The 19,118-nt window shown below is 37.6% G+C and overlaps 1 protein-coding gene across 1 annotated transcript; it reads right to left on the bottom strand.

Annotated features, from left to right (window-relative positions):
- Positions 1-390: 390 nt before the first annotated feature.
- Positions 391-18,460, bottom strand: SARAF (store-operated calcium entry associated regulatory factor). Its single transcript, XM_007942697.2, has 6 exons — positions 18,358-18,460; positions 10,086-10,264; positions 7,377-7,794; positions 4,197-4,338; positions 3,002-3,156; positions 391-416 (listed from the first exon to the last, which is right to left on the bottom strand). Exons 1-6 carry the CDS (start codon positions 18,458-18,460, stop codon positions 391-393), a joined length of 1,023 nt encoding a protein of 340 aa, XP_007940888.1.
- Between the last annotated feature and the right edge of the window lie 658 nt (positions 18,461-19,118).

The following is a 19,118-nucleotide window of genomic DNA, read 5'->3' as shown; positions in this document are numbered from 1 at the left end:
TCAACTAAAACCTCACCAAGCCTGAAATGTTCTTTACTCAGTGTCTATTGATATAAAACCTTCATTCTAAATGCTTCTTATGCCATGACAAGTTTTTGAAATTAAATAATATATTTTCAGCATTCCACACTAATCATCATTTTCCAAAACTGCAATATACATCTGCACATTATACTAACATATACAATTCTCTACATAAACATTTTGTCATATATCAACTCTTGGCCTCAAATAATAGAATACAAAAAGCTATGCAGGACAAAACTCTACAGAATTTTTTAATATTCCCTTTCCCCAGATGTTAGCAGGTAGCACTTTTTTGTTTTTCAGAGAAAGTGATGAAAAATTGGACAGTTAGCATCCAACGTCTGACTTCAACCTTTTGCTTTCTTATCGTCTTCTGGTACCACCATATGCTAGAATGAGAAGAGTAAAATGTGTATTAGTTTTTTCAAATGCATAGAAATTGGTTCTATAATTATAAAAGTGATGCACGTGTATTGTTAGCAAATGAAGAGGAGAGGAGAAAAGAATGAGCTGGCCAAGTGGAGTAGGCTATAAAAGACATAATGCAGGCCTCCCCAAATAACTCTCCCAGTCATCAATAAGTCTACTAAACTCACACATACTTGCTTACTATATGCAACTTCATACCTTATCTATTAAAATACTATATATTAATACTCAATTTTTAGTCAGAAAACCAAAGAAGATATATTCTATAGAGGAGACGACAGGGTACAGGCAATGCTCAAAGCCCAAGCCAAAAAGACAGAGGCCAATGGAGTGTAAGCCATGACCTGCTACTCTCACCCTCTCTCAACTCCCAATGATTACAAGTAATGTAGGAGAGGGTTATCGTCTTTCAGTAGTAAAGTTACTTAGACCTCCAAGAAACAGGATTCTCCTCACAGCTAAAAGACAGATTACAAGATGTCAAGTCTTCCCATCTAGAAAGTCTCTCCATTTTTTCAGGTTATTTGATAATATTTTACAATTTTCTTCATAAGTCCTATACATTTCTAGATGATATTTATAATCCTTTTATTTTTATAATTTTTACAACAAATACTGTTTTCATTAAGAATGAGGTTTTTTTTGTATGTTTATTTTCATACAATCACTACCCCTAGCTTCTCCCCAAAAGTAACTGCAATTTTAAACATCTAAGGAGCCTAATGGCACAATGGTTAAGAGTTCACCTGCTAACCAAAGAGTCTGTGGTTTGAACCCACCAGCCACTCCAAGGGAGAAAATACCTAGCAATCTGCACCCATAGGAAACCTATGGGGGCAGTTCTATTCTGTCCTATAGGGTTGCTATGAGTCAGAATCAACTCAACACCACCTATCTTAACATCTAACACCATAGGTTAGTTTTGCTTGTTATTTGTTGTTGTTGTTGTTATATGCCGTTGAGTCGGACCTGACTCATAGCGACCCCTCCTTGGGTTTCCGAGGCAGTATCACTAAGAAGTAGATTGTCCCATCTTCCTTCCGAGGAGTGGCTTGTTATTAGATATGCATAATTATAAAATATAAATGTTATAATCATATTGTATATATATTTTTGTATCTAGCTTCTTTCTTTATATTTAGATATCCATCCTCATTATTGCATACAACAGTTCATTCATTCTCATTGTTGCATAGTATTCCACAGTATGATTATTCTAATTTATTCATCCATTCAACTGCAGATGAGTATGTGGACTGCTTCCATTTAGAGATTATTATGAATAGGAATGCTATAAATAGTCTTTATTTTTACAGAGAATATATAGTTTATTGCTGTTTCTATATAGATCTAAGAAGGAAATTGCTGGGTAGTGGACAGGCTTACGTTCAGTTATAGCAGGATGCCAAACATCTTTTCAAAGTGATTATATCTATTTATATTCAAATTGGGAGCTCTGGTAGCGTAGTGCCTAAGACACTTGACTGCTAACCAGAAGGCTAGCAGGTTCAAACCCACCAGCCACTCCTTGGAAGGAAGATGGGGCAATCTACTTCCGTAGTGATACTGCTTTGGAAACCCAAGGAGGGGTCGCTATGAGTCAGGGCCAACTCGACGGCACATAACAACAATATTGAAATTAGCCCTATTAATTCCACTGTTACATTTTTCAACATATTTATAATTTTTTTCTATCAATTTCAAAACTTAATCATTGTTCTGTAACTTGCCCCTCCTAAAAAAGGACAAATCTAATCCACAACAATTTATTACAGCTCCATTATTTATCACCCCCCACTGATAGATGGATGCATAATTCCAAATAGTTATTAAGTTGTTGTCCTGTTATCATATCTTTACTTTTTACAAAATACTCTCTTAGCAATTGCAGTACACATTACAGGCACATTTTCGACAATTAAAGTATGGCTCAATACATTTTTATTTTGATAAATTTTGCCAAATTTAAAAATTTCGAACTTCTACTCAGAAAATTTCATTTCAGAGCTTGATGATGACAAGATTAAACATATGGAAACCAAGGTCCAAGAAGCTTTAAATTAAACCTTGGTGAGTAGTAAAGCTGAAATTAAACCAAATCCCTATTTGATTTTTTAAAAAATGTTTAAAAGTGGCAGGAAAGAATGAATCTGAATTACATTTTAACCTCAGCTAATTACACTATTAATATATTTGGTAATTATACTAAATAACATTCAACCAAAAAAAAAAACCAAACTCACTGGTATCAAGTGGATTTAACTCATAGCAACCCCTCTACCATCTAGTCGATTGGACTCATAGTGACCCCTGCTTGGGTTTCTAAGGCAGTATCTCTATGGAAATAGATCGCCCAATCTTCCTTCCAAGGAGTAGCTGGTGGGTTTGAACTGTCAGCCATAGGCAGTTAAATCTATTACGCACTACGGCACCAGAGATCCCAAAAACCATGATTGCTAAATGTATGATTAATCTTCTTAAGTTCCCAAAATATTTCCACACTTCAATGCTGCACAACAGAAACTTCTATATTCTTTGCTGTTACCTGATGCTGTTCTGGTTCTTGTATCCGAGCTTGAGTATGTTGAATAGCTCCCTGAGCCTCCACGAAGTGGTGAGTAAGCACGACTATTCCATGTGCTGGAATATGATGGAGGATAAGATGGGTAATACCACGAGTCTGAAAAGGGTGTTGCTGCTCTGTAAAGACATTTTAAAAACGTGCATTTTTCTTGCGGCTACAATTTTTTAATAAGTCCTGTTCTTAAATCATCAGAAAAAGACATCTTTAATAAATGCTGTTTTCTGAATGTCCTAGAATATCAAGATAAAGATAAATATATTGTTTTCCATTTCTGTCACTGGTAGGGTCATTGCTATGCGGCAAGAATGTGACAGGAATAAATGCCCTTCTTTCCTGAATTTGCACTCAAAATCTAAATGTAAGCCAACATTAATACTCAAAACATTCCAAAGTCTGGCCCCAAATTCTATCCAGCCTTGCTTCTTATTCTCATACCAAAACAGACTGTTGCCCAAATGTTGTATGCTTTCCTGCCTTTTCATTTTCTCAGATGTCAAGTAGACAGTTCCTAGACATGAGTTCTTGTCTCATAATATCTATGAGAATGAGACAGGAAGAAAGAAACATAATGAAAGAATATAATATATACAGTATGTGTGTGTGTGTGTGTGTGTATTATATTGCATATAATATAATATACCTTTTTTAAAAGAAATATAAATATGCTACATTTTTACTGGGGTAAAAAATAGTGTAAGTTACACAACATAATGTAAGTATGTGTCTATCAAAGATATGAATAAAAAATTTTATCTTCCAAATGGATCTAGAGTTTACCCTAACATTGAAAGATCTATATTCCAAAAGACAGGAGAGAAAATTTAGATAATACTGAGCAAGTTTGAAAAATTCTTTATTGCCTAAATACCCAAATAAGACAGATTGTCTTCATATCTGTAAAGAGCCTTGTCTCTATTTCCCTTTACTAACACAACCTGGTTTTAGACTAACATAGTCTAACCTAAGGCCATCATTCCCAAACTGGTACTGTGCTAGCCACAGAAATCACTTAAGGAATTTGTTAAAATGGATTCTCAATTCCTCATCTCCAGAGATTCTGATCTAGTAGGATAATGTCACCATAATTTATTTTCCTTAAGCAAATCAAAGAAACTTCTAAACAAAAATAAGCAAGTGAGATTAATGAAAAGCCTACCTGTTGCTGCCAAACAAATATCCTAATATTCCTCCAGTTCCCAATCCAGTCCAGAATCCTGGTCCTGAATTTTCATATCCTTGTTGTCCTGTAAAAGCACTGCCAAAACCAGAAGTTCCACCAAGGCCAGTATTCTGTGGGCCTTAAAATAAAAATTTAGGGATTAAATAATGTAGCCTTATTTAAACATAACATACTCTACAGAAACAAAGACACTATAAGATTTCAACTATTTAATCTATACTATATTAATAATGGAATAGCTCTGGTCACCATAGTGTCTAAGACATTTGATTGCCAACCAGAAGGCTGGTGGCTCAAACCCACCAGCCACTCCTCAGAAGGAAGATTGGGCAATCTACTTCCATACTGATACCACCTCAGAAACCCAAGGAGGGGTCACAATGAGTCGGATCTGACTTGACAGCAGTGATAAGGAGCTCTGGTGGTATAGTAGTTAAGGTATTTGGCTGCTAGCCAAAAGGTCAGTGGTTTGAATCCACCAGCTGCTCCACATAACAAAGATGAGGCAATCTACTTCTGTAAAGATTTACAGCCTTGGAAACCAATGGGGGTTGCTATGAGTTGAAATCAACTTAATAGCATTAAGTGACATGTGTTAATAATAAGCAGGTTTCAACTTATAAGCAAGCTTTAATCAAAAAAGTATTAATTGTTGTTATTCAAAAAAGTTAATTGTTGGTTTACAACTAAAATGTACATTTTCCATAGACATAGAAACCAAAACCAAACTCACTGCTATCGAGTCGGATGCGACTCATAGCAACCCCTCCGTGGGTTTCTGAGGCGGTATCACTACAGAAGTAGATTGCTCACCTTCCTTCTGAGGAGTGGCTGGTGGGTTTGAACTGCCAGCCTTCTGGTTAGATGCCTTAGGCACTACACCACCAGAGCTCCTATAGACATAGAGAAGGAGGGATGGATTTTGGGATTGGAAGGTCTCCCAGTAAGGTAACTTCTGCCCTGCTCAAAGTCAGTCACCAGGAAATGACCCTACTTTCACACTGACTTCCTTTCAATGTCTACTGTGAGTATTTTTAATAAACTCTGGGTGATAACTGTATCTGAGTTTCTAATGGAGGTATCCAATGGAAGAAGCCATATATTTGTATTGGTTGGCAGGTTAGATCTGAAAAGAGCCAAAAAAGTACCTCCTGTTCAAAACAATTTTTTTAAAAATTGGTATATAATGTACATATAAGGAAGTGTGTTAACTTTATGTTTAACCCACTCACTGCCTTCAAGTCAATTCTAACTCACAATGACCCCCATAGGATTTCTAAGGCTATAAATCATTACAGAAGTAGATTGCTTCATCTTCCTCCTACAGAGCAGCTGGTGGTTCTGGTTAGCAGCCAAATGCCTTACCCACCAAACCTGCAGAGCTGCTTAACTTTACATTTATTGCACAATAAATTTGTACATATGTATGAATCCACATAGCCACTACCCATATCAATAAAACATTTCTAACACGTCAGAAGGCTCCCTCATGACAATTCCCAGTTAATCCCTATGTCACAGATAATCACAATGACTTCTCTTTCCACACTTTATTTTTGCCTACTCTTAAACTTTTTATAAATAGAATTACGATGTACTCCTATGTGTCCAGCACATCCCTACATCTGAAAGTCAACCCTATCATTATGTATATAAGCAGTCTGTTCTTTTTAACTCATTTATATAGTATTCCACCCTGTGAAAAATTCACAATTTGATCTATTTCTAGTTGTGGGTTGTTATGAATTAAGATATGAACATTCTCATGCATGCCTCTTGGAATACACATGTATTCATTTATCTTAAGTATTTATCAAGGATTAGAATTGCTAAATCACAAGGTAGGCAGGCATATATTTACTTTTACTAGATACTGACAGTTTTTTAACATGTTTTATCATTTTATACTACCAACAGCAATGTGTGACTATTCAGTCACTCCCTATCTTTACCAATACTCGGTACTTTCTCTTTTTAATATTAGTCATTATGCTGGTTATATAATGATCTCATTAAGGTTTTAATCTGCATTTTCTTAAAAGACTAATGATGCTCATATTTTTACTGGCCTTCTGGATATCTACTTTTATCATAAAGTGCCTATTCAAGTTTTTGGCTCATTTTTAAAATTGGGTTGCCTATCTTTTCTCAGATATGTGGATGTTCTTTATATATACCAGATACAACTCCTTTGCGGGAAACTTTTTGCAAATATTTTCTTTTCTTTCCGTCTCTGACTTGCCCTTTCACTTTTAATAGTGTCTTTTGCTAAACAAGGAGTCCCTGGGTGGTGCAAACAATCAACACCCTCAGGCAGCTAACCAAAGGTTGGAGGTTTGAGTCTGTTCAGAGAAGCCTTGATGAAAGGCCTAGGGATCTACTTCCAAATATTCAACCAATGAAAACTCTATGGAGCACAGTTGTGCTCCAACACAGCTGTACTCTGACACAGCTATACTCTGACACACATGGGGTTGCCATGAGTCAGAATCAACTTGACACCAACTGGTTTCTTGCTGAATTTGAAAAAAAAAAAAAAATTGCTATGAAGTCAATCCCAACTCACAGCAGCAACTCTGCAGGACAGAGTAGAACTGCCCCACAGGTTTTCCAAGGCTGTGATCTTTATGGACCCAGACTCCTACAAATTTCTGTTGCACAGCAGCTGGTGGGTTTGAACCACTGACCTGATTAGCAGCCAAATGTCTTAACCACTGCACCACAAGAGCTCCATTTTTATTAATACAAGTTCTTAATTTAAATAAAGTCTAATTTGTTCATCTTTTCTTGTATGATTAGTACTTTTTGTGTCCTATCTTTGTCTATTCCAAGGTCATGACAAAGAATCTTCCATATTTTCTCCTAGAAACATAACTGTTTTACATTAAGATCTCAATGATTAATGAATTAATTTTTGGGTAGAATGTAATTAGATTTTCTAATAAGATGATTTATAATTTAATCTTGCACCCTTAAAACAATGATCAAAATCTACCTTTACAGAGAAGCAGACAGAAGTAAAAGAAGTTGAAAGTAAAAGCTAAAATGCAAAGACAAATCTGCTTTGGAGTCCCAATGCAACTATTTTCCACTTCCAACACAGGGTTTATTACCTCATATCCACACTACTAATTGCCACTCATTAGAGAAACATACCTGTGAACTCAGACTTAAAGCCTGCAGGAGGGGGTCCTGCTGAGTTAGTGAATCTCTGATATTGGTGGGAATATGGAGGATATTCAGAATACGGTGGAGGAGAATTCTGACCATCACTAAGGAACAGCTTATAAACTCCAAAGGCAATAGCAAGTAACACAACAATGGTAATCAATCCACTGATGCCACAGGAATCTGGGGAGTACAACTTATTGTAATAACCAGAGAAAGAGTTAAAGCTGTGGTGTTTTCCAGATTCTCTCAATTTCTTCAGGCCAAGTTCTGTGTAATCTAAATTATACTCCAAGCCACAGGATCCTCTTAGTACATACTGGTCTTCAGAGGATTCATAGCCTTCACAGCTCACCACAGTCTTTCCAAATTTGTATGCAATATCTAAGTCAGTCTTACATTCCCACTGTGAAAAAAAAAAAAAATAGAAATAAGTTATTGGAACCAAAAGCTTTTTTTCATTTAACATATTATGTGGGGTATATATGTCATAAAACTGCAAGATAAAGCAAGGGAAAAACAGACAAAATTCAGATAACAAGTAGTTCTGTGGTAGAAGAAGAAAGTAAGGGCTTCAAAAATACTTGTGATGCTAATGTTCTACTTCTTAAGCTGAGTGATGAGTATATGAGTGTTTGTTTTATTACTGTTTATTCCTTACACATACATGTTGTATTCTTAATTATTTCACAATTTATAAAATTTTAAACAAGTTCTTAAATGTCATCTTTTGTCACTGTTGTTTAAGACAATTTTCTTTAAAAATCGAGATTTTTCTTAAAACTTGCAAGCAGCCATCTAAGATACAATTATTTGTCTCTACATGTTGGGAGTAAAAAGAATGAAGACTCAGAGAAGAAACAAATCCACAGGGCTGATAGTCCACACAAATCACGACCTCATCTACCCCTGAGACCAGAAGAACTACACAGTGCCCAGCTAGCACAACCTGTTCTGATCAGGAAGTCAATAGATATATCCTGACAGAATGGGAGCAAAATGTGGAACAGAACTCATATTCTTAAAAAGTCCAGATTTGCTATACTAGTTGAGGCTAGAGGACTCCCCAAGATTACTGCCCTGAAATACTCTTTAAACCTTGAACCATTTTAAAAACTATTTCATGAGGTTGTCCTTTAGCTAATTAATAGATTGGTTCATAAAATAAATAATTATTACCCATGAGTACTATACTCTTTAAAAAAAAATCATCTATCTGAGACCAAACAGTCAACATTTACGCTAAAGCAATGATGAGAAGGCCAAGGGGCAGGAAATTAGATTACTAGAAACAGAAGAACCAGAACAGAAATAATGAGAAAGTTGACACACTGTGTAAAATGTAACCAGCATTACCGAACAAACTGTGTAGAAATTGTTGAATGAGAACCCAATTTGGTGTGTAAACTTTTACCAAAAACACAATTACCATTTCCTTAAGCCCAAAATGGATGGCTTCTAATACCATTTATTAGAATATTTCAACTCTATTTATTTAAATTCTTAGAATTAGAGACTCTGCTCTGAAATTATAAAATAATACATGAGATGCTCTTCATTTCTTGGCTTATGCTCTTTTCTTCTCTATCCCTTCACCTCTAAAAACCTTATACTTGGATCCAGAAACAGCATGAATACCTTCTCCTTTACATCTTCTCCAATCCTCTCAACTGGACATGACTTTATAACACTTTGTTAGCACCTACAAAAGTCTTCCATGTAATCTGAGTGCTTGTCTTATCTCTTCTACTAAGAATAGAGTTCCCTGAGAGCTATGACTCCAACTAATTCATTTTTGTGTATCACAAATTTAATATATATTTAACAAATGACTTTTTTTTTCATCAAGACTTGTAAAGGTAACTTAAAAGTAAAATAGCAGTGGGACTCCTGTTTTAATGTTAAGATTCTATGGTTTAATTAGCAATGCTGGAGGGAGGAAATGTTGTGAAATAACTATCACTCAATAAACACCACGGCTATCTCTGAATTGCAAAATCATGAATAAAAGTTTTATCAAATAAGAATGTCATTCTGTTGGAAGGGGAAATCATAAACATTAGTATTTTGCCTAGTCGTCAGCCACCTTAAACCCTTTTTGAAAGCAATTAGAATACAAAGTAAAAATACGTTTGATCTGCATTCATTTTATAAAATCTATTCCAGTTCTAAAACAACTTCAAGGAGATGCTATGCCTTATGTGTAAAACACCAGAGTCCCAAGACAAAAAATAAAGCATAAAACAATGCTTTCATTCAATTTAACCATCCTAAATTGTAAAACAATTTTAAAATCAAGTATCTGAAGCACAGTAGGGACACATGTGCCCTTACTATTTATAATCTACATCCCCTTAAGAGTTTGCGGGTATTCTTTGAGGAATGGCCAGGTAATGACAGCCAGAACAACTCTCCTACTTCCAGTTAAGTACATAAAAGTTTTAAAATTTACTACTGTTTTGGAAGAAAGTCATGATACAAAAATGACAATGAATGTCTCCAGCCTTTAAAATCAATTCATTTCTTCTGGATAATGTTTCTTCCAAAGGATAAGTAACTGACTGATTTATACTGGCATATGTTAAGTTAACCTGAGATTTTCTAAATGTGCCTCCCAAAGATACTGAATAGTATCCCAAAAGGTACTTTATTAAATAAAAATTCCATTTAAACTGTCATCGATGCAGTAAATATTACCTGTACATCATAACCATCCCAGCCTTTGTTCTGACACTGTATGACTTTGGGAGTATAAGAATCACACCCAGCTGTGCCTCCAACACATTTCAATTGTGGGATCGGATCCAGTCTGCGGGAGGTGGTATAGCGATCATGATGGAGGGTGAGAGCCTTCACATCTCGCAACAATATTCTGTCTGAAGGAGTAAGAACACAGATGAACAGAAAGTAAGTACCTTACCAAACACAGATTCATTCTAACAAAACTCTTATCATAGCAAATATTTTCAAATGTAAGGTGGTTCTCGCCTTTTGAGGATGACTAAGAAGATGGGACAGTTTTTCAAAGTCATTCTAACAAGAGTCATTCCACAAGGCCTTGTGCACAAAATCCAAATGGTCACACTTTCAAGGCCCCTCTTCATTTCAGGCCAGATGCCTCCTGAACTATCTCTGTATCACAAGGTCTATGCAATTTTTGCTGAATTAGAAAAATAAGTTCATCAACTTGAAACTTATTATTGTGTAATAACATGACTTAAAGGGGAAAAGATAGATAAGAATATTTGTGAAACACTGTTTGTACTAATGAAACATAGGAAACGATTTAAATATCCATCAACAGGTGAGACGAATGAATGAATAAATTTTGGTCGAGTCACACAATGGAATATTCTACAGTAGTTAAGATGAGTGAACTAGAACTAATGTATCCAACTAGGTAAACAGCAAAAACGTTTAAACAAAATCCAAGCTGAAGAACGTTTAGTATGATAGCTTTATATAAAATCTGAAAACAGGCAAAATAGTATTGTATATAACTAATGTCTATATATGTGTATATTAACAATATGAAAATATGGCTGTAAATTATTAAACACCAAGTTCAGACGAGTATTTCTGGGGAAAGAGGGAGGGAAGAGACTATATTACTTTGAAGAAAAAAAAATTGTAATAAATAGAGCAAAATGTGAAGCGGTGATAAAACTGGCTAATGAGTACATTGGTGAGAATACCTTGAAGAAAATCTTATCTCTGACAAGAATCTAATAACCAAAGTATATATAAAACTTCAACTTAACAACAAAAAGACGAATAACCCAATCAAAACTTGGGCAAAGAACTTGAAAAGACATTTCACCAAAAAGTATATTCAAATGGCCACCAAACACACAAAAAGATGTTCAGCATCATTAGCCAACAGAGACACAAATCAAAACCACAAGATATCATTTAACTCACACTAGGATGGCAAAGATTAAAAAAAAAAAAAAAACAGAAAATAACAAATGTTAGTAAAGATGTGGGGAAACTGGGACTCTTATCCATTGCTTGTGGAAATGCAAAATGATACAACCATTGTGGAAAACAATGATGGTCCCTCAAAAAACTAAAAATAGAGCTACCATATGACTCAGCAATTCTACTCCTAGGTATATACTCAAAAGACTTGAAAGCAGAGACTCAAAAAGAGACTTATACACTAGTATCCATTGCAGCACTATTCTCAATAGCTAAGTGGTATAAAAACCTAAATGCCCATCAACAGATAACTGGATAAGCAAAATGTGGTACATATGTACAATGGACTACTACTCAAGCCAGCAGAAGAAATGAAGTCTTCATATATGCTACAGTATGGGTAGAGTTTGAAGACATTATGCTGAGTGAAATTAGGCCAATCACAATATGGCAAATATTGTATAACCTCACTTATATAAAAAGACCAGAAAAAGTAAATGTATACAGACCAAAGTTTATTAGTCATTACCAGTGGTGAGAGGGAGGGGAAAAACGAGAGTTAATGGTGATGGTAAAATCTCATTGATTAAGGATAGGGCTACACAGACATTTATAGTTATTGTTGTCAGTAAGTTGTACGTCTATGAAAAGTTGAATTTAGAAAAGTTATGTGATAGATATATCTACAACAATGACGGGGGGAAAAAAAAACTAGGTGCTGAGGCTGCTTATGTATAAGCAAACATCTCATGTAATTTGGTCCTTGAGTTTGGAGATTTATGGTCATGGTTTCTTTCATTGGCTGTCCCATTTAACTGGCCTACTAACATGTTTAGTGCTTCTGTTCTACCTCCTAGTTTGTTGCATAGCACGTGGGGTCTTAAAAGCTTGCAAGTGCTTCTGTTCTACCTCCTAGTTTGTTGCATAGCACGTGGGGTCTTAAAAGCTTGCAAGTGGTCATATAAGACACAATTGGTCTCTATTCACTTGGAGCAACAGAGAAAGAAGAGTCAGGAATAGGAGGAAGATATGGAATGTATGCTTAATTGCCTTCATGAACAATTACCTCCTTTGCCATGAGACTCAGAAGAACTGGATGGTGCAACCATTACTGAACTTTTTTTTTTTTTTTTAAATACTTATTGTTATTTGGGTTAAAGTTTACAGAGCACATTCATTTTCCATACAGCAGTTCATAAACATTTTGTCTTAGGACACTGACTGCAATTCCCTACAATGTAACCGCTCTCTCTCCACTTCCTCCCTGTAGTTACCTCTTTCCTGTGTCCTTCCCTCCCATGCATTCCACGCCCCCTTCTCTCTGTGCAAACTCTGCCCTTCTGTTCTCCCATGATTGATCACTCTGTGGAGTGTATGTACCTGATGTAAATGTTCACCCCATATGCCTGTCTATTGTTTGCCTAGAAGCAACAGGAGTGAGTTCAATTCTAGATCTGAAGGGTAGCTAAAGGCCATAGTCTCAGGGGTCTCACCAGGCATTATCAGACCAGCAAACCTGTTGTTGTTTTTTTTTTAATGATTTTGAGTTTTGTTCCACATTGTTCTCCCACTCTGTCCAGGATCTCCAGTACTGATCCCCCTCTGAGCAGTTGACAGTGGTAACTGGGCACAATCTAGTCCTTCTGGTCTCATGGTCATATCCATTACTGAACATTTTGATCTAAGATCCCACAGAAGAGTCTTAACCATAAGAGGGAAAATGGAGAAAAGACTTTTAAATTCTCATGGACTCTAGACTTTCTGGAGCCATGGATGGTAGATAAACCCCTGAAATTATTGCTCTGTGATAATCTTTAAACCTTAAACCAAAAATATCCCCTAAAGTCATCTTAAAATAGTTTAACTAGTAAAATAAAAGGCTTTCCTTGAGCATCATGCACTTTTAAGAATTATCTCTATGGATCAAATTGGGGTAACAGTGAACTCAAAAGGTTAGACAGGAACCTTATGGGGCAGTGAGTTTATGTTATTGAGGTAGGTACAACTCAGAAAAGGAGGGTGAGAACAGTTGCACAACCTGAAGAAGGTAATCAATGTCATTAAATTGTGCAAGTATAAATTGCTGAATTAGTGTATGTTTTATGTATATATTCTCAACAACAAAACAAGTAAAATCTAGGGAAAAATTACTATAATTAAAACAGTATGAAATCAGAACAGAAGTAGACAAGAACTGTGAGACAAAAGTCTAGAAATAAATCCAGATACATGTAATAACTCAATATAAGATAAAGAGGGCTTTTTAAATCAGTAGAAATTATATGCCTTCTTTAACAAATGGCACTGGCATTATTAACTAGGCAGCTAGCAGAAAATCCACCTGAAATTATATATAAAATTTAATTCCACATGAGCTAATAATCTAAAATTTCCAAAAACTATATTAAAATAAAATATGCTAAATGAAACCCAAACTGCCTCTTTATACATAAAAAATTAAAGCAATGAAACTGATGAATTATTGTTGTTGTAAACTGCCACTGTATTGAGGCCCTGACTCCTGGTGACCCCATACACAACAGAACAAGACACCGCCTGATCCTGCACCATTCCTATGATCTGGTTGCAAATCAAACAGTTGCAATTCATAGGGTTTTCATTGGCTGATTTTCAGAAGCAGATCACCAGGCTTTATTCTTAGTCCATCGTAGTTTGGAAGCTGTGCTGAAACTTGTTTAGCACCATTTCAACACTCAAGCCTTCACTGACAGGTGATGGCTGCACATGAGGTTAGCCATAGTTTTTAAAAAGTCATAATGTATTATTCAACTATATAACATGAATAATAACAACTTGTATTTATTATAATAGGGCTGAGATAATGCAAAGAACACTGGGTTAAATCTTACCATCACCAACTTCCTATATGACTTTGGCCAAACCACTTAATTTATCTGTGTACAAGTTTCTTGATCTGTAAAATGAAGGTGATGACATTAACCTTGAGATTTGTTCTAAATTATATTAGATATAATTACTAAAATTATCTAGCATAATAAAAATCCAAACCCACTGCCACTGCCGTTGAGGTGATTCTGACCCCACGTGTTACAGAATAGAACTATTCCATAGGTTTTCTCGGCTGTAATCATTATGGAAGCAGATCTCCGGGCCTTTCCCCACAGCACCACTGAGCTGGTTTGCATAACCAACCTTTACTTGTCATATACTAGGTGAATACAAAGTATGATAAATATTACTGAGAATGTTGTAAGAGCTGTATCTATATACACATGGGTATCACTACCATAACCCTACAGCATATTCATCTCACCTACTTTGGTCATGTTGCCGGAAGGGACCAGTCCCCTGGAGAAGGATATCATGCTTGGTAAGGTGGAGGGTCAGAGAAAAAGGTAAAGACCCTCAACAAGATGGACTGACACAGTAACAAGGATCAAGCATCACAAGGATTGTGAGGACAGTGCTGGACCAGGCACGTTTCATTTTGTTGTGCATAGGGCTGCTATGAGTCGGAATCGACTCAACAGCACTGTGGTAGTTAAGGTTGTTGTCAACTTGGCTGGGCCTGCTTGAGTGGCTGGGCAGCTCAATGCAGTTACTCCCCATTGTGAGATTAGCAATCCCATGGTGGAATCTACTGGAGCAGCTGGGTGCTGCTTTAGGGATGTGGTCTGCTTCTAGTATATAAGAAGCAGCTTTGAGGAAGATCTCCGGCTTTTTGGCATAACTGAGTCCTGCATGTAGCCAACTCTTCATTCAGTAGCCTGCCATGCTCTGCTGATCTTGGGACTTTCAATGGACTTGAATTAATGGCCTGCCGTGTGGTTTGGTAACATCAGGGCTGTGCCTTTTTACTTGTCAACCTTGGGTTTGTCAGCCTCAACAGCCAGCAGCTGCCTGAGTGAAGAAAATCTCCAGCTTTAGTGGGCCAGGAGCCACAGGCAGAGCTGAAGCCAAAGGTTGAGGGGCCCATAGAACCCAGCACTTTGAACTCGGAATTATAGCCTCCAAAACTGTAAAAATAAACTGTTTGTTCAAGCCATCCCGTTTGTGGTATATTCCTGTCAGAGCGACACTAGGTAACCAAAACAGGCACTTAACAACAGCATCTTTCCTCCCTAGAGGTCCTAAAGATCCAACAAGAAAGTGTTCACACTCATACTCCACCACCAGTTATATCAGTCAATAGATAAGGAGTTACCTGAATTCCAGACTCCTAAAATAAAATCCACTCCCAGGTCTCAAACTTAATCTGAACAAAACCAAAATCCCCTAAACCTGATTCTCTCACAATCTTCCACATCTCAGAAAATGCTAATTCCATCCTTCTAGTTGCTCAGGTCAAAAACCATGGAGGCATGTGTGTCTTCTTTTTACTATTACCCCTACATCTAATCCATCAAATTATCATGTTAGCTTCATTTTAAAAGCAGGTGAGAAGAGAATCCAACCACTCTCACCAACTCCTTTGCTCCTCTACTGGTTCAAACCATCACCACTCACGGATGAATGACTTAAATATAAGACCACATTCAATGAAGAATGTTGAAAATTTTTAAGGCCTTTAGAACTGGTGTGGGGTTTTTTTGTTTGTTTATTTGTTTTTGAGAAATAACTGATCCATGTCAGCTAAACGCAAAAAAAAAAAAAAAAAAGTGCATAAAGCCAAACTAAAGACAAATTAGGTAGTAATTATTGCTTTACTAAAGAACTTGTTAACAGGTATCCCAATAAAATAGTTCCTAAAAGTAATTTCAAGTGAAATCAAACATAAAAATTGATTGAGTTTATTCTGCAAAATACTTTGATGCTTCGTTTTTGTTCCAGAACAATAGTTTCATAGAGCAGGTAGGCAAGTACCACCAAAGCAGTTCCTTTTTCTTTTAATATCGTTCTCCTGACTCTTCATCTATAAACATCCTTTTTTTTTTTTAATTTTTAAAGAATTGATTGAGGATTCAACTAATTGTTTCTTTCCAATTTTTAAATTTGAAGGAATACATACAGTACACACAAAGCAGTCTTTCCTACAGGGTTCAAGAAGCAACCTTCCCCCTGCCACAAAAACGTTTGTTCTTTAAGAGAAATAATTCTGCTTTACATAATTTTTTTAAAAGAGAAAGTAAGTTTAAATTTTGTACCTTAAAACAAGAACAGCTTTGGTGCTGCTAGTGCATTATCAGGGAGCTCTGGTGGGATAGTGCCTAAGGCATTTGACTGCTAACCAGAAGGCTGGTGGTTCAAACCCACGGCCACTCCTCAGAAGGAAGACTGGGCAATCTACTTCTGCAGAAATACCGCCTCGCAAACCTAAGGAGGGTTCACTAGGAGTCGGAACCGACTCCACGGCAGTGAGTGAGTATATTATCAGGGGAGTAGATTAATGGTCAATTATAAAATTGTTTATTCCTTCAATGATCACAGTATTAAGAGTGGTGGTTTTGACAATCACAAAGTTTTAAATTGCCCTTATTTCTAAAATTAAATGGTTTAATTATATACATAAATGGAGCATATACATAAAAGGAAACATAGGATTCATTTTTAAACATAGCAACTTACTGAGAAACAGAAAATTCTGTAATTTCTTTCAAGAAATTCTCCCTAGATCCTTATGTTGCATTCATCTGATCTAGATGAAGTAAGAAAATGTATAAGCATTTAAATCCAACTTGGCTTTTCATTTATTGGTAATAAAACATCCACACCAAATGGGTTATTCAGTCAAGTCTTCACAAACAGTACCTTCTCTCTCATTTCAGCTTTAGGGAAAAAATAGGAGCTATAGAAATAAACCTGTTGGTTAAGCATAAGCATAGTGGACAAGACACTTGCCTGCTAACCAGACGGCTGGCGGTTCAAACCCACCAGCCACTCCTGGGAAGGAAGGTTGGGCAATCCTACTTCCGTAGTGATACTGCCTCGGAAACCCAAGGAGGGGTCGCTATGAGTCGGGTTTGACTCGACGGCATATAACAACAACAACAACATAGAAATAAACCTGTTGGTTAAGCATAAGAATGATTCCCAATCGTCAGAACCCAAATGTAATTTTGGTATACTTTTCATAACTTAGCATTTTTACTACCCAAACAAAATATGGTGTCATTTTAAATGATGAATAGTCATATTTGACATAATTTTCAATTTAAGAGCATACATAATTTATTAAAGGAAAAAAAAATCTCAGTCTGTGTGTGTGCGTATATAGAAAACCCAAGACCTACTGCAGGAGAGCCCATTCCGACTCATACCGACCCTATAAATATGTGTGTGTATACACGCGTATATTAATAACACAGAATATTGATTCCACAAAAATTCTTTAGACCACATTTTAATAAAGTCGATATAAAAGAACTCTTCCTCTAGAAAACGTTTGTACCATCACCAAAATAAATAAGATGGAAAAAAAAGTTTTAATTCCTGTGTACAGTGAAAAACAATGGGAAAGCCTGGTGTAACGAAACGGACACCCATATTTAAAGGTAATGGCCAAAATGAGACGTATGAGTTCTGCTCACTAAAATAAAGCAGTCTATGATTCTGCAAACCCATCTACAAGAGCTGCAGCCTTGTCCACTAAATGTGACTTACATAGTGCCAGAGATTGCCAGTGGCATGGCAAGTGCCAAGCCACAGCAACAGGCAGCCATGACAACAGGCAGTGACGATGACATCAGACAATCGTAACAATGCAAGATGGGCACGTAAGCATCGAGCTTTCCACCCTGACTCCCAGATGAGGGTTTTAGCCCGCAAAATAAGGTGGACAAATTCAGTGAGTCCAGGGAAGAGAGAAAAGGGACTTTTAGAATCGTATCGCCCCGCCCTGCCCCGCCCCTCCACCACTGTGCTCGCGGGTCCTGGAGGGAATCTAGGAAAACCAAAGTGGTCCGGCAGGACACAGATGAATAGCGAAGAGAACGCGAATGAGGACTGTCACAGGTCAGAAAGACTCACGGGCGACGGAAGGAAATGGTCGCCCGTGGAGCCTCTCAGCGTCGGCTGAAGGCGTCAGGAAAGGACGAGTGAGATGCCTGCGGAACCTAACAGCACTCACCAGGGTCGCTCCAGCCCCGGGCAAGGCCTGAGATCAACAGAAGGAAAAGAAGGCTGAGGAGATGGCAGCGTCCGGCCGCGACTGGCACTTCGGCCGTGGCCATGGCGATCGGTGGAAATGGCGCGCGGCTGCCTGGCGCTAGCAGGCCTAACCCGGGCTGCAGTTCATACGCCGCTGCGCAGCGACGCCGGGATCTCGAGCAGCGGCTAACAGATTTGTCTGCAGAGTCGCAGCCTCAGCGAAGGTCCTTGCGCAAGTTGCCCGTCACTGCCGCGGCGGCACGTACAGCGCCGTGAATGGCCGCTGCCGGCCCCGCCCCTGGGCGGGGGGGGGGCTGAGGGTGCCTGCGTGCTGATTGGGCGCCACCGAGGAACCGGAGGCGGGGCGTCACGGCTGTGGGTGGGGTACACAGTCTAGGGGCGGGGCAGAGGGCGGTTTACAACTAATGTGGGTGGGGCCGAAAGTGGGGTGGAGGGCGGAGAGCAGCTCTGCAGCTTGTTTGTGACTTGGGACCAGAGAGCATGCGTAACGCGTCTGCTGCGATCTGAGAAGGAAACCATCGCAAGGCGAAATCCAAGTGTAGTCAAGTTATGCAATAACCTTCCCGACCTTATTCAATCTGTGCCTTTATTTCTCCAGCGCCTATCATAGAGGCTGACATATGATTGGTGTTCTGTTTGCCAGATACAGAGAAGATTCAGATTTGCTCTTCTGGCAGTCCATTCAATATTCTTCACCAACACCGTGATTCAAAGGCATCA

This window comes from Orycteropus afer, unplaced genomic scaffold, assembly GCF_000298275.1.
Source record: "Orycteropus afer afer isolate SDZICR_OR568_19922 unplaced genomic scaffold, OryAfe1.0 scaffold00095, whole genome shotgun sequence".
NCBI classification, from domain to species: Eukaryota; Metazoa; Chordata; class Mammalia; order Tubulidentata; family Orycteropodidae; genus Orycteropus; species Orycteropus afer.
Note: the sequence above shows the minus strand (reverse complement) of the source record. Positions and strands in the feature narration are given on the sequence as shown.

Bases quoted from the DNA above. Each gene is read 5' to 3' on its own strand.
- SARAF (XM_007942697.2), bottom strand. From the start codon at position 18,460: ATGGCCACGGCCGAAGTGCCAGTCGCGGCCGGACGCTGCCATCTCCTC. The intron at 7,795-10,085 runs GTAATATTTACT...TTTTTTTCACAG, and splicing joins GGGATGGTTATGATGTACAG to TGGGAATGTAAGACTGACTT. The intron at 3,157-4,196 runs GTAGGCTTTTCA...ATGTCTTTACAG, and splicing joins TATTTGTTTGGCAGCAACAG to AGCAGCAACACCCTTTTCAG.